Raw genomic sequence first — 20,371 nt, forward strand, 5'->3', positions numbered from 1 at the left:
AAGTCTGTGGAATGTAGTGGCCCCACTAAACATGAGTTAATTGTTTCACACTAGTCTTCTAAAGTATCTTCAAAGAACAATGTTTGTGTTGTAAGTCTGTGGTGAGATAACAGGATTTAGTGGCCCCACTAAACATGAATGAGTTATTTCCCACCATCCTGCTACTTATCGGTGAGTTTAGAGACAGAGCCTCCCAAACATCTGCTAGCTCGGGATACTCCTTGTCTGCCCATCCTGCATTAGATTTTGCAGGAAGGTCACACTGTTTTAAATCTTTGCTAGGTATCGATAGAATCGTGGTTTCAGCTAGTTGTGTGATTACTGGGGCGTCCAACTGTGCCAAAGGTGAAAAGTACACTGTGAGGAAGACTGCTTACTTCATCTTGAAGACCCCTACTCACAAGAGGAAGACTGCTTACTTCATCCTCAAGACCCCCGCCCACAATCACCGCAGAGCACTGCGCAGACGCCAAGAGGAGGAGACTTACGATAAGAAGTTCTTGGAGCTAGTTCTAATATTCCCCGCCTATATGCAGGAATTATGAGTACGTATGTAACTGATGCAATAGTGAAAGTACAGAAACCTGCAACAAATACTAATCCCTTGCGCCTCTGGCTACGGTCATGCGCCCAGCGCTGTTGCTTTTGCTTTATTGACTTTGTCCTTCAACAAAACCTTGTTAGCTTGCTTAGAGGAGTGAGTTCGTATTGATACGCGGACTCTGCATCAGTATCTCACAATTGCTTTCTCCGCCGGATGAGAAAGTAATGGTCTGCATTTCTGCAAGAGTTACAGCTCTGCCCCGTTTCTGCAGGGCGCACTTTAAAGCACACACAGCCGTTTCAGCGGTGAGTCAAATGAGCTTAAACGCACACGCACTGAACGTGCCGTGCTGCTGAGCGCCTTCAGCTGCGTCAGGCCAAGGCCCCAGCTAACACAAAACGCCCGGCCTGTTAGCGTAAGATTAAACACATAACCACCGGAATGGTTATATGAGGCGCTTTATTGCAGCGCTGGGAAACCAGGGGCACTCGCCCAAATCTGGCTTCAACCTCGTCACATCGCGTCCACAATTTATATCCTAAAAGTTTCACAGTTAATACATATTCATCATAGGTTACAACATTTAACTAATACATATGCATTAGGGATTGCCATATCCATCTATTACAACATCAGCCTCTTCTGCGCTTGCGCGGCCCCCTCTGGTGGTCGTCTGGTGGTCGTTCCGATGAAGTAAGAGTCTTCCTCAGATGAAGTAAGAAGTCTTCCTCAGGTTGTCCTTTTCACCTTTCCCCCACTTGAGTATATTCCAAACGTTAGCACCCTCTTATCTTCTTTCTGGTATGCTCTTCCAGCTATCGTATACACAGGTTCCACTTGGGTATAGTCTCCAGTACATACTTTTCTAAATCCGTTTACACTCCTTTTACCATATTTGGTTACGCTATGTTTTTGTAGCATTGGGTACAAGACAGCTGTGATATATTGCAACATTAGAACCGCCGTGATACAAAACCACGAAGTCACAGCATTTTCTAATACACAAAACCTCACTATTAATTTATAAATTTCTCAAACATAATAATTTTTACTATTTTATGCAATTGTTTTATCATACAAAATTCTGCTCTTTCCAACAGGCCTGCCGCCGGCCAGGCGGGCTCCGGCCCCTTCCTCTGGCGAGGGGCAGACGCGCGGTGAGGCGGCGGCGGGCGATGCCACCCTCGGGCTGGGCTCCGGCCCCGCGCGGCCCAGGCGCGGCCCCGCCGCAGGCCCGCGCAGCCTCCCAGCCAGCGGAGAGGCGAGGCCAGCCTGCCCGGGGCGGGCTGTGGGTTGGGCCAGGACGGGCCTGGGCGGGTGCGCGGCCTCAGCCCCCCGCCCCGAGGGGTGACCGTGCTGCCGACCCCCGGCCGCTTGGTGCCTGCCGTCTCCACCGCGGAGCCGCTTCGCTCCTCTCAGGTACCACTCGCGGCTCTCTGCGTTTATTCGGGTTAAGGGATCTCGAGAGAGAGACCAAGCATACCTGGTGGGAAGGCCAACGCAGTTACCTTGGGTTCATCTGTAAGATCCAGAACTGTGTCTAAGCTCCAAGGCTCATCTCGCAACAATTTACAGAGCTGTGGGAAAGTCCGGGAAACTCCGTGCGGCTTAAGACGATGCAAACTGCTGCTGACGGGGAAAGGCGTGATCTGCAGATCCCCTCCATCACTGGTGCAGCAGTAGTGTTTGCGTGGAAGGTCTGGTGGTTAAAGGTCGTGGCAACCGGAGAGGAACTGGCCCATCCAGTTACTGCAGAGCAGATGGGAGGGATTCCCCATTGCCAGGGAGCTCTTACGCAAACACTAATGGGTGGGACAGCGCAATGAACACAGGCTGTCCCAGCAGACTCGGGCCTCTCTTCAGCGCAGCACATACGGGTGTGCTTCCTCTGGCCCATCTTAAAAGCAGAGGCGAACCGTTTCCCGGCTTCCACACTGGGGTCTTTTTCTGCGTTTATCGCGTTACTTGCTTGCATGTCGATACTCAACCCTGGGTGGCAGAGACCATTTCTACAGAAACAGCAATCAGACATCATTCCAACGCTTCCCCCCTCCCTCCTATTTTCTTTTTTTCAGCGTAAGAATTTTAACGTTACAAAAAATTGCAGCCACTGAAGAGGGAAAGACTTTCCCTAGTACTGTAATGGTACTGCTTTACAAAAGCTGTCTAATTTTTGTATTTGGTAGTTCAGCTGAGCTGTTGTATCTTTTCTACAGTGTTATGGTGTGCTGTTTCATAGCCTGACTGTGTAAGAATCTTAAATTCAAGTGAGGGTATGAAGTTTTTGAGAGTGTAGGTAGCTAAAGGGCCAATGGAAGAAACACCGTCTCTTTGGGGAAGTAAAGCTGGCGCAGCGGCCTTTTGAAGGCTGCTCATGGACGTGGGAGCCTGCTCCAGGGAGCTGAATTTCACGTGCGTTGTTAGGATGCTGACTTTCAGCACTGGCTGCTCTCGCTATTTAAAAACCAGCAAAACACTGAAGTTGTCTGCCTGGACATCTGGAACATCTGCTTGTGTTGACTCCTCTTTTCTTCATGGGTAAACAGTATTTCACCAGTTGTGTCCATGGATCAGTTTATTCTTAGTCCAGAAAAAGAATCTTAGCTTAGAGCCTGAGAGGCCGAACATCTAACAGTTATTTCAAGCTGTGCCACGGGTTATTTTCTCCTGCTGGGAGCAGTTCTCAGGTCTCCCAGACAAATAGTCATGGTATTTTGACTAATGAAGGGATCTCAGAAGTTAGCAGAACGTTCCCCAAAACTCGAAGGAATACAGGTTCGGGTGTTTTCGTTTTGTATTGCTTTCTAAGCCGGATGAGAAATTACGGGCCTGCATTCCTGCAAGAGTTACAGCTCCGTACTGCTTTTCAAAGGTGTATTTTAAAGCACGCACAGATGGCTTCAGCGGTGAGTAAAATAAGCTTAAAAGCATACGTGCTGAATGTGGCATGCTGCTGAGCGCCTTCAGCTGTGTCAGGCCAAGGCCCCAGCTGATGTAAAATGTCCTCACTTCCCTGGAATAATTGCCGCTGTGGCAGTATAAGCCCGATCTTCAGGAAGTAGCTATAACTTTCATTATTATTTAGTTATGTTTGTGTATTTTCTTTGGTATCAGAGACAAGAATATAAGAACTCGGCTTGATGTAGTATCCAGGTTGGTATTTTAAACTGTTATATATCTGCCCTGAGGTTTTTATCATAGCAGTTTCTTGCAGAGTTCCATGACATGGAGCAGTACAGCAGTGCTGAAACCAAAGTCACGAAATACACGCATTTCCTGTCCTGCATAGAGATAGTGCTTAGAACCTCTGCTTCCCATGTTTTTAATCAGGTCAGAGTAGAACTGAAATCTGTTTTCTGTGGGGGGCACCACTGGTCCTGGAAGCTCTGGGTTGCTGCCGTGAGAGGTTATTTATTCCGTAAGAAGGGAAAGGAAAAGGGTGGAGGTTTGGAAATCCGGGAATACCCCTAGTTGTCAGATGATAGGAAACGTCATGAAGCCGTTCTGGCTTCTGAGATTGGTGCAGTCAACATGCAGAATTCTGATTTTTCAGCAGCATGCAGAATGAGGAAATGTGAAGGCCTATGCTAGAGAGCCTGTGTGTGTAGGGAAGCAATATCCAAATAATAAGGGTAAAATGACGGAAAAATCTCATTCCTACGTTCAGAAGGTTTAAGGTTATTTGCATTTTCACAGTCAGGCAATCAGTGAAATGAAACAGTCATTCTTGGTTAGAGTTCCTTATTTTGAGTTAGATTATAAGTTACTGCACTTTAGGCAGTTCTATTCCAGCACAGGGTGTCTGTCCCTCAAGTTAATAAAAACAGCTAGAGTGGAAAACCCCATCTGGAAAAGCTGTAAGTTTCCAGGAAAGCGAAAAGCTTTTGAAGATCTGTCAAAATCAGTAGAAACTGTGTTGCAGAGAGACGAGTTTCACTATCTTGAGACTACATTTGCGGAATTCCGGAATAAAACAAGTCTTTAGTAAAGAGGTAATGTTTTAAATGACTAAGCCTGAAGAATGTTTGGTATCTCATTTACTTCTTCTTCATCCCAGTTGTTTTCTTTCAGTACTTTATTCCAGTCTGCCTAATGAAAAACTATTACATTGGTTTCATTCCACAATTCTTGCTTTCAGAATCTCAACAGATAATATTTGCATTGGAAACAAAGTGCAAACCAGTGGGGTTTTTTGGTAAAAGCAATAGTTTTGAGTGGTATTTATGAAGTAGTGGCTGCAATTCTGTATGTTTCTATTTGGGCAGCAGCTCTTGTTGATGTTTTCATTTATAATCCCATTTTTAAAGCTTTTTTATCACACCTACTTAACAAATAAGTATTCAAACTACTCACAAAAGTCATCTTCGGGACCGCCCTCTAAATAGTGGTAGAATTGAAGGGAATGTTTCTAGCTGCTTCAGACTTAAAGCAGGATGTAAGCCTTAAAACCAACTGCTGTTGAAAATGCACACACCCCCCAACACCAAACCCTAGATTTGTTGACAAATATTGTACCTCCTGGAAACCGTGAGAGAAAATGGAAATGTTATAATGGCACGTCTGCAAGATGACTTTGATAAACTCCTTGCAAAAGTACGATGAAATGTTTCGCATCCGGATGTGTTCATGACCTTACGTTCTGTGTGGTGAGCCAAAGTTGGTACTTTCAGCAAGGGAATCACAAGTGCCGATGCCGCAGTTGTGGTCAGTTGTCATGTGTATTCAGAAGTTAAGTGAGACACTGGATTACCGCTGTTGTTCTCTCCAGTAATATTATTCTTTGTGGGATAATGGATATTCTTTTAGATACTAATACACGGTAGGATCGTAAGATAACTTGATAGCAGTCAGGCTATACAATCTTACGTGGAACATGCCTGAGAAGTATCTTAAAGATAAACTTACCAAAAGTCTCCGTTATTTGATAGAGCATTTGGTGTTTGGAGAGCCAAAATAATTTGGTAGTCAAAGATGTACTTATTCCTGTGAAAAGATGGAATTTAATCTGTGTTTCATTGTGAAAGCCTGGTCAGGGATCTGACTTGCGTCTGATTGTTGTGCTTTGTTTTTCTTTCCGCTTTGTAGGATGAAGAAGACCAGATAAAAGAACGTACTGTCAGCAACACCAGGAAGATAACAAGTGGAACTCTTGAGAAGCTGGTAGAAAACCTTATAACGTCTTTTGAGGATAATGATTTTACTTACATCGATATGTTTCTATTAACATACGGGGCTTTTGCTTCCTCTAAGGCAGTACTAGAGCTTCTCCTTGACAGGTAAGAGCCAGTATAATGAAAAGTAAGCCATTGTTTACGTGATAGGCGGATGTTGTCAGGAATTCCTTCCATTACATTTAGTGCGCATGAACTTACTAACCCGTTGGACAGATGTCACTAATACTGCAAATTCCACAATTTGCGCATAAACATGAAGCGCGTAAAGGCAAGTTGCCCACATCCCAAGTCTCATTAAAGCGTAGTCGCCAGGTAGAGAGTGTGCTGTGTCTGATTGTTAAGAAACCAAACTGGGACTGACACAAGACAATTAATATTGTTCCCCCCCCAAAAAAGGCCAGAATGCATGGGCTGCAGATCCTATAGGAATCTAGAATAGATGCTTATGTTTTGCTGGATGCTGCTACTTCCAGACCGAATTCTGCTTTTCGGGGACTGCTGATTTGAAACAAGGATTGTACAGCCATAAGCAAAATTTGACAATACCCTTCCGTTACTTCACATGCACATGCAGTCATAATTTTTTAAGGACAGACAAGAACTGCTTAGTGTTTGTTAGTATAGAAGAGCAGCATAAGAACTCACAGGCTTTAACCTTGGCTCTCCCCACTAGGCAGATAAGGAACCAAGGCATAGATAAGTTATCTGTGCTCTTCTTTTGTATTTGAAAAGCAGTATAGTACTCCTTGCTTTAAATGAATGTTTTGTGGCTCAGTTCATAGCAGTGTTGAAATGCCTAGCTGCCAGGCCTGCTGTGATTGTGGGAATAGCTGTGGTTTCTCAAGTGTAGCAACTTCCCAGTCAGGGAGGAAGTCAGATGAGGAAAGAGCAGCCATCCTGGTGAGCAGACTGTACAGCGAGGTTTACTATGGTGAGCTTTACCTGTCAGTCCATACCAATTCAGACGCAGAACATGAGGAGCAATAAAAATGGCATATATGAAAGAATAGAAAAATGTTGAGGAATTCCTTCTTCTGAGTGGGTAATTCTTTGTATGCCTTCAGCTTTGGATTCTAAATTTTTGACATACATATCTTTGAAGAATAAAATAGGAAAGGACATCAAGTTTGCGTGGATTCTAATAACTTTAGAGAGGAGCTGACTTGCCAAGTGACAGTGTGTCATGAGATCTCTTGCTGCCTAAGCATGTTGATTGCCAAAGAGAATCCAAGAGCTGTATGCATATAGGCAGTGACTTTCAGCCAGTACTCTTTCATGTGTGATTTATTTTACTTACTTTCATTAAGATACTTTTTAAAATGAACAATTCTGAATGAATAAAATTTGCATCTTTTGCAAGGACGCTTTGCCCCAAGCGGCTATTTTCAGTATCGTTCCCCTAACAGTGCAGTTTTTCTTGCTCTGCACTGGTGGGTTGCCAGACTGCTCATTTGTGGTTCTTATGTGTTAATTGATGTGTATCTGGGGATATTTTCTTTCCGTAACCAGTGAGAGCTTGCAAAGAGCTCAAATAATGTGAATCAGTCATTCAAAGGTGACTTTGAACAGGATGGCATACAACAAGTAGTCTTAAGACAACTAATTCTGTCTGAAAGTACATTCATATATCCACTTCAGATTCCCAGAAAGCATATTTACATACATTCCTCAACATGGTCAACGTAATTTTGATTTTTAGTAGTTTCCATTCTTACTTCTCTCTTACTGAGGTGCCTCAGGAATGCAAACAAATGTCCCACCCGAGGCTGCGACTTCATTTTAAAACTCACTGTCCAAACATGCCTAGAGCTTTTTGCAACAGACTGCACCATGAAGACCCTCTGCTGTCTGTTTTTTTCAGCTAGGGATGCCTGGATATTGAAACCCTTGAACAACTTGACAATGGCAGCTCCTGTGAAAGGGAAGCAGCTGTCCACACGTAAGTGTAGTTTTGCCCTGCGAGCTGTATTCAGGATTCAATATCAGAGGAGGCTGTGGTCTTATTTCTGCGGTAGCACAACGTCTGATGAGTTTCTCTGATGCAGTTTTCATTGATAGAGTCAGCACAGCTGATTATTTTTCTAAGATTGTTATTATTCTGAAAAGGCAAATGCCTGGTGGAAGGTTTTGGTTTGGATTTTTTTTCCTTTCTTCGTTAATTAGTGTTCCACCTCGTGCTCATGTAGCAAGTCCTATACTAGGGCTTGAGGACACTTATGGCACAGCCTCATTTGAGAGACTTGGGGGAGCTATAAACCTATCCCGCTGTTTCCAAATTCGAGGTCCAAGCCAGCAGTTACTTCTCCCACTTGTTGCAGTGACATAATAGTTGTTACTGACCCAAGATCATTTCAGCTGTGTTCGAAATCGTGCCTTCTAAGGATCCGTTCTGCAAAGGGCATTTTCTTCTGTTCACTTATGCATCGTTCCTGTCAGTTTTGGGCCTCTAGGGTGGTCAAAAAAAGAAAGGTATTTTTCGTCAGGGATCAGGTTTAATTACCTATAATCTAAAATGTCGTTGGGGCTTTTTATTATTATTGTCCTTTTCTTTAAAACTGCATTCAGTAATACACAGCTTAAAGAAAGGAACTGTAATTTTGTAACTTTACAAATACGCAGAGTTTGGACCTTAGAGTTATGAGTAGGCTCAGAACACCCGCAAAAGGTCTGCGAGCTCAAAAAAAAAAAAAACCCTGCCATGCATGACTCTGCTTTTCTTCTTTTCTTTTTCCTTAGTTATCAGGAGCCAGCTTAGCTTCTCGTGTTCAGTAGCTTGCTTTCCACAGTTCTTACTGCTTTCAGTCAGTCAGAAAGTTTGTGGCTGTAAGTAAGAGAAGAATAAAATCCAGAAAAGGTGGAATTCCAGTGAAATGTCTGTGTTTCCAGAAATATGATGCCTTGCCTCTCTTAGTTGTCTGACAAGAGAGTAGTGAGGAGTGAGTAACCTGACCCTCTCTCTCCTCCTATAAGCGATTCTTTTTGCTCTTCCTTGCATTATATAAACAAGATTGCCTGGTGCTGTTTCTCAGCTCTGCGGTTTTTTGTGTGGAGGTGTGACAGAGTTGCCTCTTTATCTTAGATCATCGTTGCCTTCGGAGTTCTCTGTGTTTACTGCATGTTTTCTTAGCTTAGGCTTCTGTTGACTTTCAAAAAGAAGAGTTTGAGGAGCGAGTCCCCCTCGCTCTTGTCAGGCCCGCCTTGCCCGTCGCCTCCCTCCTCGTCATCCACGAACTTCTTAAGAGAGGTGTGCACATCGACGGGGATATGTTATAATTGGTATCACAGAAACATGGTGGAATGGCTGCTATGGCTGGAGTGTTGGAATGGAAGATTACAGGCTTTTTAGGAAAGACAGGCCCAGCAGATGGGGCAGGGGAGTTGCTGTTTATGTCAGTGATAGGCTGGAGAGTATGGAACTCTGTGTGGGGTCAGGTGATCAGTCAACGGAGTTTGCGGGTCAGGGTCAAAGGGAGAACAGCAATGGGGGACATTACTGTGGGGATCTGTTACAGACCGCCTGATCAGGAGGACTCTGTGAATGAAGCCCTCTGTAGACAGATAGGAACAGCCTCACGCTGGCAGGCCCTTGTCCTCATGGGGGATTTCAACCGTCCTGATATCTTTTGGAGGGACAGTACGGCCCAGCGCAAGCAATCCAGGAGGTTCCTCTGTTGTGTGGAAGGCAACTTCTTCCTGCAAGTAATAGAGGAGCTGACAAGGAGAGGTGCCATGCTTGACCTCGTGCTCACCAACAGGGAATGTGGTGCACCAGGGCTGCCTTGGCTGTAGCGATCATGAGGCGGTCAAGTTTGAGATCATCAGGACAGTGAGAAAGGGCACGCAGTGTGCTCACTGCCCGGGACTTCCAAGACAGCGGACTTTGGCCTCTTTGGGATCATCGGGTCAGGAGACCTCCATGGGTGGAATAACAAGCTGCTGGGGAAACTTAGAGGGACAAAAAGAGGCTTATGAAAGGCGGAAGGAAGGACAGGCAGCCTGGGAGGTATACAGGGATGTTGTCCGGGAAGCTAGGGACCAGGTGAGGAAAGCTAAGGGCCAGTTAGAATGAAATTTGGCAAGGGATGTGAAAGATAACAAGAAGGGATTCTATAGGTACGTAGCAAATAAAAGACAGACTAGGGACAATGTGGGCCCTCTCCGGAAGCTATCGGGAGAACTGGCTACCCTGGATTTGGGAAGGCTGAGTTTCTGGATATCTATAAATCGATGGGTCCGGATGGAATGCACCCACGGGTGCTGAGGGAGCTGGCGGAGGTCATTGCTAGGCCACTCTCCATCATCTTTGGTAAGTCGTGGGAAACGGGAGAGGTGCCTGAGGATTGGCGGATGGCAAATGTCACACCAGTCTATAAGAAGGGCAAGAAGGAGGACCCGGGTCATTATAGACCGGTCAGCCTTACCTCCATCCCTGGAAAGGTGATGGAACAACTTATTCTTGACTCCATCTCTAGGCATATCAAGGATGAGGGGGTCATTAAGAACAGCCTACATGGTTTTATGAGGGGGAAGTCATGTTTGACCAACCTTACAGCCTTCTATGAGGAAGTGACTAGGTGGAGGGATGATGGTAGAGCGGTAGATGTGGTTTTTCTTGATTTCAGTAAGGCATTTGATACTGTCTCTCACAGCATCCTCATAGATAAGCTAAGGAAGTGTGGGCTTGACGATCAAGTAGTGAAGTGGATCAAGAACTGGTTGAAAGGAAGAAGGCAGAGAGTTGTGGTCAATGGCGCAGAATCTAGCTGGAGGTCTGTGACTAGTGGAGTCCCTCAGGGGTCGGTGCTGGGACCAGTGCTGTTTAATATTTTCATCAACAACCTGGATGAGGGAACTGAGTGCACCCTCAGCAAGTTCGCTGATGACACAAAACTGGGAGGAGTGGCTGACACACCAGAAGGCTGTTTTGCCATTCAGCGAGAGCTGGACAGGCTGGAGAGTTGGGCGGGGAGAAACTTGATGAAATTCAACAAGGGCAAGTGTAGAGTCTTGCATCTGGGGAAGAACAACCCCATGTACCAGTACAGGTTGGGGGTTGACCTGCTGGAAAGTAGCGAAGGGGAAAGGGACCTGGGAGTCCTGGTGCATAGGAGGATGACCATGAGCCAGCAATGTGCTCTTGTGGCCAAGAAGGCAAATGGCATCTTAGGGTGCATTAGAAAGGGTGTGGTTAGTAGGTCAAGAGAGGTTCTCCTCCCCCTCTACTCAGCCTTGGTGAGGCTGCATCTGGAATATTGCGTCCAGTTCTGGGCCCCTCTGTTCAAGAAGGACAGGGAATTGCTTGAAAGAGTCCAGCGCAGAGCCACAAAGATGATTAAGGGAGTGGAACATCTCCCTTATGAGGAGAGGCTGAGGGAGCTGGGTCTCTTTAGCTTGGAGAAGAGGAGACTGAGGGGTGACCTCATCAGTGTTTCCAAATATGTAAAGGGTGGGTGTCAGGATGATGGAGCTAGGCTTTTTTCAGTGATATCCAGTGATAGGACAAGGGGCAATGGGTGTAAAGTGGGGCATAGGAAGTTCCACGTTAACATCAGGAAGAACTTCTTTACTGTAAGAGTGACAGAGCACTGGAACAGGTTGCCCAGGGGGGTTGTGGAGTCTCCTACACTGGAGATATTCAAGGCCCGCCTGGACAAGTTCCTGTGTGATGTACTGTAGGTTACCCTGCTCTTGCAGGGGGGTTGGACTAGATGATCTTTTGAGGTCCCTTCCAACCCTTGGGATTCTGTGATTCTTAATAAGTTCTTTCCCTCAGGCTTCACTTCCAGATGCTCTGGCCACACTACCCAAGTCTGGCAAGGCAGATGCAGGGACTGTGAGAATGAAGACCTTAGGCCCACTGTAGGAGAGGAGCAGGTTTGAAAGCGTCTTAAGAACCTGAACCTGAACAAGTGCATGGGACCTGACAAAATCAATCATAAGTTTGCTGACGACAGCAAGCTGTTTTGTTCGGTTGATACGCTGGAGGGAAGGAGTGCCATCCAGAGGGACCTTGATGTGCTTGTGAGGTGGGCTGATGCCAACCTTAGGAGGTTCAACCAAGCCAAGTGCAAGGTCCTACACCTGGGCTGGGGCAATCCCGGGACACCTACAGGTTGGGCAGAGAAGAGATTCAGAGCAGCCCTGCAGAGAAGGATTTGGGGGTGTTGGTTGATGAGAAACTGAGCACGAGCTGGCTGCAGTGTGCGCTCGCAGCCCAGAAAGCCAAACGTATGCTGGGCTGCATCAAAAGGAGCGTGACCAGCAGGTCGAAGGAAGTGATCCTGCCCCTCTACTCTGCTCTCGTGAGGTGTGTGTAGAGTTCTGGTGTCCTGAACACGAGAAGGACATGGAACTGTTGGAACAAGTGCAGAGGAGGGCCGTGAGCATGATCAGGGGACTGGAGCACCTGCCATATGCTGAGAAAGTGGGGCCTGTTCAGGCTGGAGAAGAGAAGGCTGCGTGGAGACCTCATAGCAGCCTTCCAGTATCTGAAGGGGGGCTATAGGGATGCTGGGGAGGGACTCTTCATCAGGGAGTGTAGTGATAGGACAAGGGGTAGCGGGTTCGAACTTGAACAGGGGAAGTTTAGATTGGATATAAGGAGGAAGTTCCTTCCTGTGAGGGTGGTGAGGCACTGGAATGGGTTGCCCAAGGCAGCTGTGAGTGCTCCATCCCTGGCGGTGTTCAAGGGCAGGCTGGACAGACCCGTGGGTGACATGGTTTAGTGGGAGGTGTCCCTGCCCGTGCAGGGGGGTTGCAACCACGTGATCTTAAGGTCCTTTCCGGCCCCGGCTATTCTATGCTCCTTCTCGTCGTGCTCGTGCACATCCACCCGGCGGAACCGCGCCGACGACACCGTCTGCTCGTCCCCGTCGGCGCGGGCCGGGGACGCGCGCCCGGCACAGTCGCGCAGAGGCAGAGGCTTCCCGGGGCGAGGCGGTGGGCGGGGCGGCATGTGAGGCGATCTGCCATTGGTCGGCTGCCCGCCGCGAATTGTCTGAGGGCGCGTTCCGTTGCCGTGGTGACGGATGCGGGTATCACCGCCGCGGCTGTCAACAGGCTCAGTCCGCTCTCGACGCGGTCCAGGTGCCTCCGGTCCCTGCGGGCCTGCGGCGGAACATGCCACGGAGGAGCAGGTTCCCCAGCTTCCGTCGTGCTTTCAGGCGGGTACGAGCCAAACAGGACCCCGACGCCCTGGCACAGCCCCGGCGGGGAGGCACGAAGCGGGGGTCGCACAACGTAGGGCCACCGCAGCGTGTGTCCCACGGCTGATGGGTTGCTATGAGGTGTAAAAAGCAAATAACGTTGGCTTGATGTTTCTGGTCGGAAGACAGTAATCACCCCGCTATTGTAGCACGCGGGGCTTCTTGTGGTGTTGACGTTTAACATCCATCCCAGGAAGAGATACAGGCTCCCAAGCACAACTACATGCTGGGCAGAGGCTGGATTGAGAACAGCTCTGAGGAGCAGGACTTGGGGGTGGGGGTCTTGGGGGGTGGTTGGTTGCTAAGAAGCTCCACATGAGCCGGCAGTGTGTGCCTGCAGCCAGAAAGCCAGCCGTGTGCTGGGCTGTATCAAAAGGAGCGTGACCAGCAGGTCGAGGGAGGGGATTCTCCCGCTCTACTCTGCTCTCCTGATACCCCACCTGCGGTACTGTGTTCAGCTCTGGGGCCCCCAGCACAAAAGGGACGCGGACCTGCTCGAGCAAGTCCAGAGAAGGCCACAAAGATGATGCTGGAGCAACTCTTGTAAGGAAACAGAGTTCAGGTTGTTCAGCCTGGAGAAGGGAAGGCTCAGGGGAGACCTTATGGCAGCTTGCAGTGCCTAAGGAGACCTGCAAGAAATCTGGAGAGGCGCCTTTGACAAGGGCATGTACTGATAGGAGAAGGGGGAGTGGTTTTAAACTGCAAGATGGCAGATTTAGATGAAATCTCACAAAGAAATTCTTCACTGTGAGGGTGGTGAGGGACTGGCACAGGTTGCCCAGAGAAGCTGTGGATGCCCCATCCCTGGCAGTGTTCGAGGCCAGCTTTGATGGGGCTTGGAGCAGTCTGGTCTAGTGGAAGGTGTCTCTGCCCGTGGCAGGGGGTTGGAACTGGGTAAGATTTAAGCTCCCTTCCAACCAAAGCCGTTCTAGGATTTTATGATTTATCAGATAGGGCAGAATGAGTAAGGAAGGAACGAAGACGTACGAAGGAAGTAAGTAAGAATGAGTAAGTTTCTCATTTAAGGAAGATTTTCTTAAAGGGCACCATATTTGTTGTTCACCTAGGTGGGTTCTAGGTTGTCAGCAGTGGATTCTAGAACAGTTCTACCTCTCTTACATTGTAAGATTCTCCAAAGAATGTTTTGAGTTTCCAAGCGGGATCTGAAGTGAAGGGTGTTTGATGGCACACTGGGAAGCAGCCCCTGTGTTTTTGACTCAGATACATAATAGCTGTGACTACAGGAAGAGTAAAAAAGTAACAGAAACACTGGCCTCTGCCAGATTAACCATTGTGCTTATTCATGATTGATGTTACCTGGGAAGGAACCCCTGTCTCCTGTGGGGAGCGACATGTCCTTGACTTTAGTTGCCCCATTCTTTACGACCTGTAGTATAATAACAAATATATTGACTCACAAAGTGAAAACAGTGCTCAAAAGGACAGGAACATTTTTGCTGCTTCAAGTTACACTCGGGCTGTGTAGACCTGTGCTATCTACATTATCCTGTTATATATTTCTTACTATTAGAAAGTTACAGAGCTTTGTGAGGTTGCTCTAGGCCAGCAGCCCTAGGGAAACAGTACACACACAAATGCACGCATATCTTTGTGTCCGTAATTCCCCCGGTTATAAAGGAAGCAGCTGGTGGGATAGCAAGTTCTGAGGGATCTTCAAAGTGAACATTAAATACCTGAATGAGAAAGAAAGTCTTTCTCTCTCTTTCTTTCTTTCTTTCTTTCTTTCTTTCTTTCTTTCTTTCTTTCTTTCTTTCTTTCTTTCTTTCTTTCTTTCTTTCTTTCTTTCTTTCTTTCTTTCTTTCTTTCTTTCTTTCTTTCTTTCTATCAAAATGCGGCACTTTGACTGGTCTGGAGGGTAGGAATATGGGTTTTGGAAAGCTCATATTTTGCAATAGGTGAAAGACAAGAGTAATAAAAACATAAAGGGGAAAAGACTGGAGATGACTTAGGCTGGTAAAAGCATTTGTGGCTCCCGTAGCAAAACAGGTTACTTCCAGAAACGTGTTTAACACCCATTTTCTTAACGTAGAGCTGTGCTGATTGAGGAAGTCTTAGCACTGCACTTACATATGCAGCGCAGTCAAGAGGGAGAAGTTGATATGCTTTCTAGCTTACTGGTTTAGGCCACTGCAATAGCAACACTTCCTCTAATGTCAGAGAAAGCAGAAATTTAAGGGATCTAGGAAGAGAGCTTGGGTGTATGTAACCATGCCACTGGCTGTGTGTGGCTGGCACTGCATCCATTGAACATCACTGAGCATCCTCCTTGTCTGTGTAATGATCGTATCCAATTGTTGTGTTTCACAAAAGGGAGAGAGATATAATGGACATTGAAAACAAATGTATTGCCATCCACATTTCAAAACTGCCTTTCTGCTTTCTTCAAACAGTTCCTGGATTTCTCCTTGAAATGCATGTGCCTTCAAGGATGCTGTGGAAGAGAAAGGAGAGTCTCACCAGAGATGTGCCAAGAGAAGGCAAGTCACTGGTGTACAGACTGTTGTATATGACTGTGGGATATTTTAGAGGTGGAGGAGATGCTGTTTCTCTTCTCTTCTCTTCTCTTCTCTTCTCTTCTCTTCTCTTCTCTTCTCTTCTCTTCTCTTCTCTTCTTTCTCTTCTCTTCTCTTCTCTTCTCTTCTCTTCTCTTCTCTTCTCTTCTCTTCTCTTCTCTTCTCTTCTCTTCTCTTCTCTTCTCTTCTCTTCTCTTCTCTTCTTTCTTCTCTTCTCTTCTCTTCTCTTCTCTTCTCTTCTCTTCTCTTCTCTTCTCTTCTCTTCTCTTCTCTTCTCTTCTCTTCTCTTCTCTTCTCTTCTCTTCTCTTCTCTCCTCTCCTTTTCTCTTCTCTTCTCTTCTCTTCTCTTCTCTTCTCTTCTCTTCTCTTCTCTTCTCTTCTCTTCTCTTCTCTTCTCTTCTCTTCTCTTCTCTTCTCTTCTCTTCTCTTCTCTCCTCTCATTCCTCTCCTCCCTTTCCTTTCCTTTCCTTTCCTTTCCTTTCCTTTCCTTTCCTTTCCTTTCCTTTCCTTTCCTTTCCTTTCCTTTCCTTTCCTTTCCTTTCCTTTCCTTTCCTTTCCTTTCCTTTCCTTTCCTTTCCTTTCCTTTCCTTTCCTTTCCTTTCCTTTCCTTTCCTTTCCTTTCCTTTCCTTTCCTTTCCTTTCCTTTCCTTTCCAATTTCTTTTCTTTTTCTTTCTATCCCCTTTCCCGATAGTCAACAGATTTCTATGGTGTAAGCATAGTGTAGCAGGGCCAGAAAAGGCATGCGTGCAATGTATCTGTAACCAAAGCAAAACAGAGCACGGCAGAAGGGAAAAAGAAAGTTATGTTTGTAAACGGAAAGTTTGGAGAGCTATTTAATCGAATAGTTAATTGTCTTGTTATTGAAACTGAAGCGTAATTTCCTTCTTTCCCCTTTTCCGGCAGCACTCAGTTGAAGACCAGAATGAGGAGGGTGCTCTTTCCTCTGCCACCCCGGAAAGAGCGCAGATTGAGGAGGCTCCTGGCCAAGAAACAGCATCGCTAGGGGTGAGTAAAGCCGGCACAGTGGCATTTTGGAAGGCTGCTCATGGACTGCGGACAACTGAAGTTGTCTGCCCGGATCATCTGAGGGACCTCTCTCCTTCTGTTGACTCCTCCTCTTTTCTTGATGCGTAAAAAGGATCGCCTTCACCTTTGTCAGGCCAAGTCCCCAGCTGATATGAAATGTCCTTGCTTCTTTGGATAATACTAAATTGAAGTGTGTGTGTGTGTGTGTGTGTGTGTGTGTGTAAAAGGTGGGAAAATCAGTCCTTTCACTAAAAAAATCAGTAAGCTCCATCTCCCTGCCTCCTCCTTTCTATGCATGTTTGCCTGTTCCTCTGTGAAGAAATTATAAGAGAAAGGAACAGAGTCCCTTTGTTTACAAACAGAGCAAAGTGAACAGGAGAAGCAACTTCCGCTTTGTTAATACCCCACTATCCCCCAACACAGTCTTGTTCCAAGCCCTCTGCAGTATCTGAGTGCTTTGGACACTGCCTCTTCTTGACCTCTTCTGGCTGTTTCGTATCATCTTTATGCAAAGAAATTACTGAAAAACATGACCTTGTGAGATTGTAGATACCTTTTCTTCTTTTTTTTTTTTCTTTTTCTTTCTTTCTTGGAGTTGCGTTTGAATTCTCATGAAAGACTAGTAAGCTCATGCAGCTCGTAGGCAGTTCAGGTCTAACTTCATGCTAAACTTCCAGCTGAGCAAGATGTGGGCTGTGCTGGTGCAGGGTCTGCCGCAGGATGCAAGTCTCCATCTGGCTGAAGTCAGCAGCTTGTCCTGGAGCTTTGCTGTATGCCAAGGCCAGCTCCATTTGACCGTGTCCTGCGAGAACTGATGGGGAGTCATTGTGCCCTTCAACCTCAGAAGCGTCTGGAGGTCTCCCCTCCCACCGTTTTTCATTCAGCTTGTGACATGATGATTTTGGTACGGAAAGGACAGCTTGCCAAGAATACCTTCGGTGTTCTCTCAATCTAAAAGTATCCTGTATTGCTTCAATTGTTCTATTTACTTTGTGCAGACCATTTTCTGCCCTCAGCTCTGCAGAAAGAAGTAGAGCACCTGGTATAGATTGTGGTTAGCAGAGGAGAGAAAACGTTCCTTTCTCTTACTTTTCTTTCTTATCCCTTTTCCTGGCAGAGCACAGCTGAGGAGGAGCACAGCGCTGTTCCCCATGTCATCTGGGTGAAACCGCTGTTTCATGTCGCTCCTGAGAAGGAAACACCATCGGTAGGGGTAAGTAAAGCTGGCACAGTGGCATTTTGGAGAGCTGCTTATGGACTTTGGAGCCTGCTCCAGGAATAATCAGCAATAAGACATCATTGCAACGCTTCCCCCCTCTTTATTTTTTTTCTTTTTTTCATCGTAGAGAATTTTAACATTACATAAAATTACAACCACTGAAGAGAAAAAGACTTTCGCTAGGACTGTAATGTTACTGCTTTATCAAAGCTGACTAATTTTTGTATTTGGTAATTCAACTGAGTTGTTGTATCTTTTCTACATTTTGGAACTGGGAGGGAGGGCAGAGCTGCATTGTATCATTGATACAAGTCATGAAAAAGTGCAAGGGCAGCTAATGTCAGAGGCAGAGAGTGGTGTTTGGTTGTCCCAACCGATGTTACATGTCCCGGTTTGCTGTTTCGTAGCGTGACTGTGTAATAATCTTAAATTGAAGCGAGGGTATGAAGTTTTGGAGAGTGCAGGTAGTTAAATCAACACAGATGTGTGTATATGGAGATCGGGAGGATCTGGGGAGTTGAATTTTATACTTCCATCCCTTGCAAGTCAATGCAAGTCCTTGCAAACGTTTTATTTTTAAATTTCTACCTACAGAAAAAAATCAACTGCAGAATAAATTTTAAAAGCATTCTCAGGAAAATCCTGTTGCATACCAACACACTCATTTCAGCAGGGACTTTAGCCATAGGACATGGGGCAATGTGTTTAAACTTGAGCAGTGGAAGTTCAGGTTAGATATAAGTAAGAAGTTGTTTCCTGTGAGCCACTGGAAGAAGTTGCCAAAGAGGCGGTAACTGCTGCATCCGTGGCAGTGCTCTTGATTTGTTTCTTTGCCCTTTTCCTGCAGAGCTCAGTTCTGGACGAGGGTGAAGAGGGCGCTCTTTCCGACACCACCTTGGAAGGAGCGCAGGGTGAGGAGCCTCCTAGGAAAGGAACAGCATCACTGGGGGTAAGTCATGCCGGCACAGTGGCATTTTGGAAGGCTGCTCATGAACTGCGGACAACTGAAGTTAAGAGTGTTGTGTTTATGCACAATGTTCAGAAATGCCAGACTTTGTTTTGGGATTCTCACTTGAGAAGGTTGCTTTGTGCAGATTTTCCTCCTGGTTTAAATCTAAGCGATGGAGTTAGTTTTGGACATTTTAATTGTGATCTCTAACATACATAATGCTACTGAAAATGTGATTCCTAGGATTGGTTGTCGGAACAGCGTTTCAATTGAATGTTCATTCAGTGTTTCTGGAAACTATGTATGCACGTAGTGAAAGAGTCAAGCTTAAGACATGCCATCTGATTGTAACTCAGTGGGTGGGAGGGACACATTTCTCCGGCTTTGAACTGCTTAGATGCAAATACAGAGGTAGGTGGCAGAACTCTGCTCAGAGGTAGAGGAGGCCCCAGGTAGAGTGGGAAGAATTCCCAGTATCGTCACTAATAGGCAGTGGGGCATAATTATTAAGGCCAGAGTCCTCTGGGGAGCGCTTGGCTTAAAGGACCCCAGAGTGTTACAGACTTGTAGGGGAGGGAATAAAAAACCTCTTTTCCAAAGGACTATTGAAAAAGAGCCTAGAATCAAAACTCAAGAGAATGAAATCTTCACAGTCCGCAGAGATTTCTGCTGTGTAAGCATACCGTAGCAGGGCCAGAAAAGCATGCGTGCAATGTATCCGTAAGGAAAGCAAAACGGAACGGGGCAGAAGGGGAACAGAAAATTTTGTCTGTAAATGGGAAGTTTGGAGAGCTCTTTAATCAAATGGCTAATTGTCTTGTTATGGAAACTGAAGTTTGATTTCCTCCTTTGCCCTTTTCCTGCAGAGCTCAGTTCTGGACGAGGGTGAAGAGGGCGCTCTTTCCGACACCACCTTGGAAGGAGCGCAGGGTGAGGAGCCTCCTAGGAAAGGAACAGCATCACTGGGGGTAAGTCATGCCGGCACAGTGGCATTTTGGAAGGCTGCTCATGAACTGCGGACAACTGAAGTTAAGAGTGTTGTGTTTATGCACAATGTTCAGAAATGCCAGACTTTGTTTTGGGATTCTCACTTGAGAAGGTTGCTTTGTGCAGATTTTCCTCCTGGTTTAAATCTAAGCGATGGAGTTAGTTTTGGACATTTTAATTGTGATCTCTAACATACATAATGCTACTGAAAATGTGATTCCTAGGATTGGTTGTCGGAACAGCGTTTCAATTGAATGTTCATTCAGTGTTTCTGGAAACTATGTATGCACGTAGTGAAAGAGTCAAGCTTAAGACATGCCATCTGATTGTAACTCAGTGGGTGGGAGGGACACATTTCTCCGGCTTTGAACTGCTTAGATGCAAATACAGAGGTAGGTGGCAGAACTCTGCTCAGAGGTAGAGGAGGCCCCAGGTAGAGTGGGAAGTATTCCCAGTATCGTCACTAAGAGGCAGTGGGGCATAATTATTAAGGCCAGAGTCCTCTGGGGAGCGCTTGGCTTAAAGGACCCCAGAGTGTTACAGACTTGTAGGGGAGGGAATAAAAAACCTCTTTTCCAAAGGACTATTGAAAAAGAGCCTAGAATCAAAACTCAAGAGAATGAAATCTTCACAGTCCGCAGAGATTTCTGCTGTGTAAGCATACCGTAGCAGGGCCAGAAAAGCATGCGTGCAATGTATCCGTAAGCAAAGCAAAACGGAACGGGGCAGAAG

The 20,371-nt window shown here is 46.2% G+C and overlaps 1 protein-coding gene and 1 long non-coding RNA gene across 2 annotated transcripts; both read left to right on the forward strand.

Moving 5' to 3' along the window:
* The first annotated feature begins 134 nt into the window (after window positions 1-134).
* On the forward strand, window positions 135-15,409 carry LOC136009891 (uncharacterized). The gene is made up of 5 exons (XM_065670336.1): window positions 135-171; window positions 346-509; window positions 1,760-1,963; window positions 5,630-5,820; window positions 15,335-15,409. The coding sequence occupies exons 1-5, from the start codon at window positions 135-137 to the stop codon at window positions 15,351-15,353; spliced, it is 615 nt and encodes a 204-aa protein (XP_065526408.1). The 3' UTR covers window positions 15,354-15,409.
* A 967-nt stretch (window positions 15,410-16,376) lies between these two features.
* On the forward strand, window positions 16,377-18,619 carry LOC136010879 (uncharacterized). Its single transcript, XR_010611040.1, has 3 exons — window positions 16,377-16,463; window positions 17,602-17,697; window positions 18,551-18,619. It is a non-coding gene; the product is annotated as an uncharacterized LOC136010879 (long non-coding RNA).
* Window positions 18,620-20,371: the final 1,752 nt, after the last annotated feature.

This window comes from Lathamus discolor, chromosome 3 (genome assembly GCF_037157495.1).
Source record: "Lathamus discolor isolate bLatDis1 chromosome 3, bLatDis1.hap1, whole genome shotgun sequence".
NCBI lineage: Eukaryota > Metazoa > Chordata > Aves > Psittaciformes > Psittacidae > Lathamus > Lathamus discolor.

Coding starts and splice junctions, on each gene's coding strand:
- LOC136009891 (XM_065670336.1), top strand. CDS start 135: ATGAATGAGTTATTTCCCACCATCCTGCTACTTATCG. Junction 172..345: donor CACCATCCTGCTACTTATCG/GTGAGTTTAGAG, acceptor ACTGTGCCAAAG/GTGAAAAGTACACTGTGAGG. Junction 1,964..5,629: donor AGCCGCTTCGCTCCTCTCAG/GTACCACTCGCG, acceptor TCCGCTTTGTAG/GATGAAGAAGACCAGATAAA.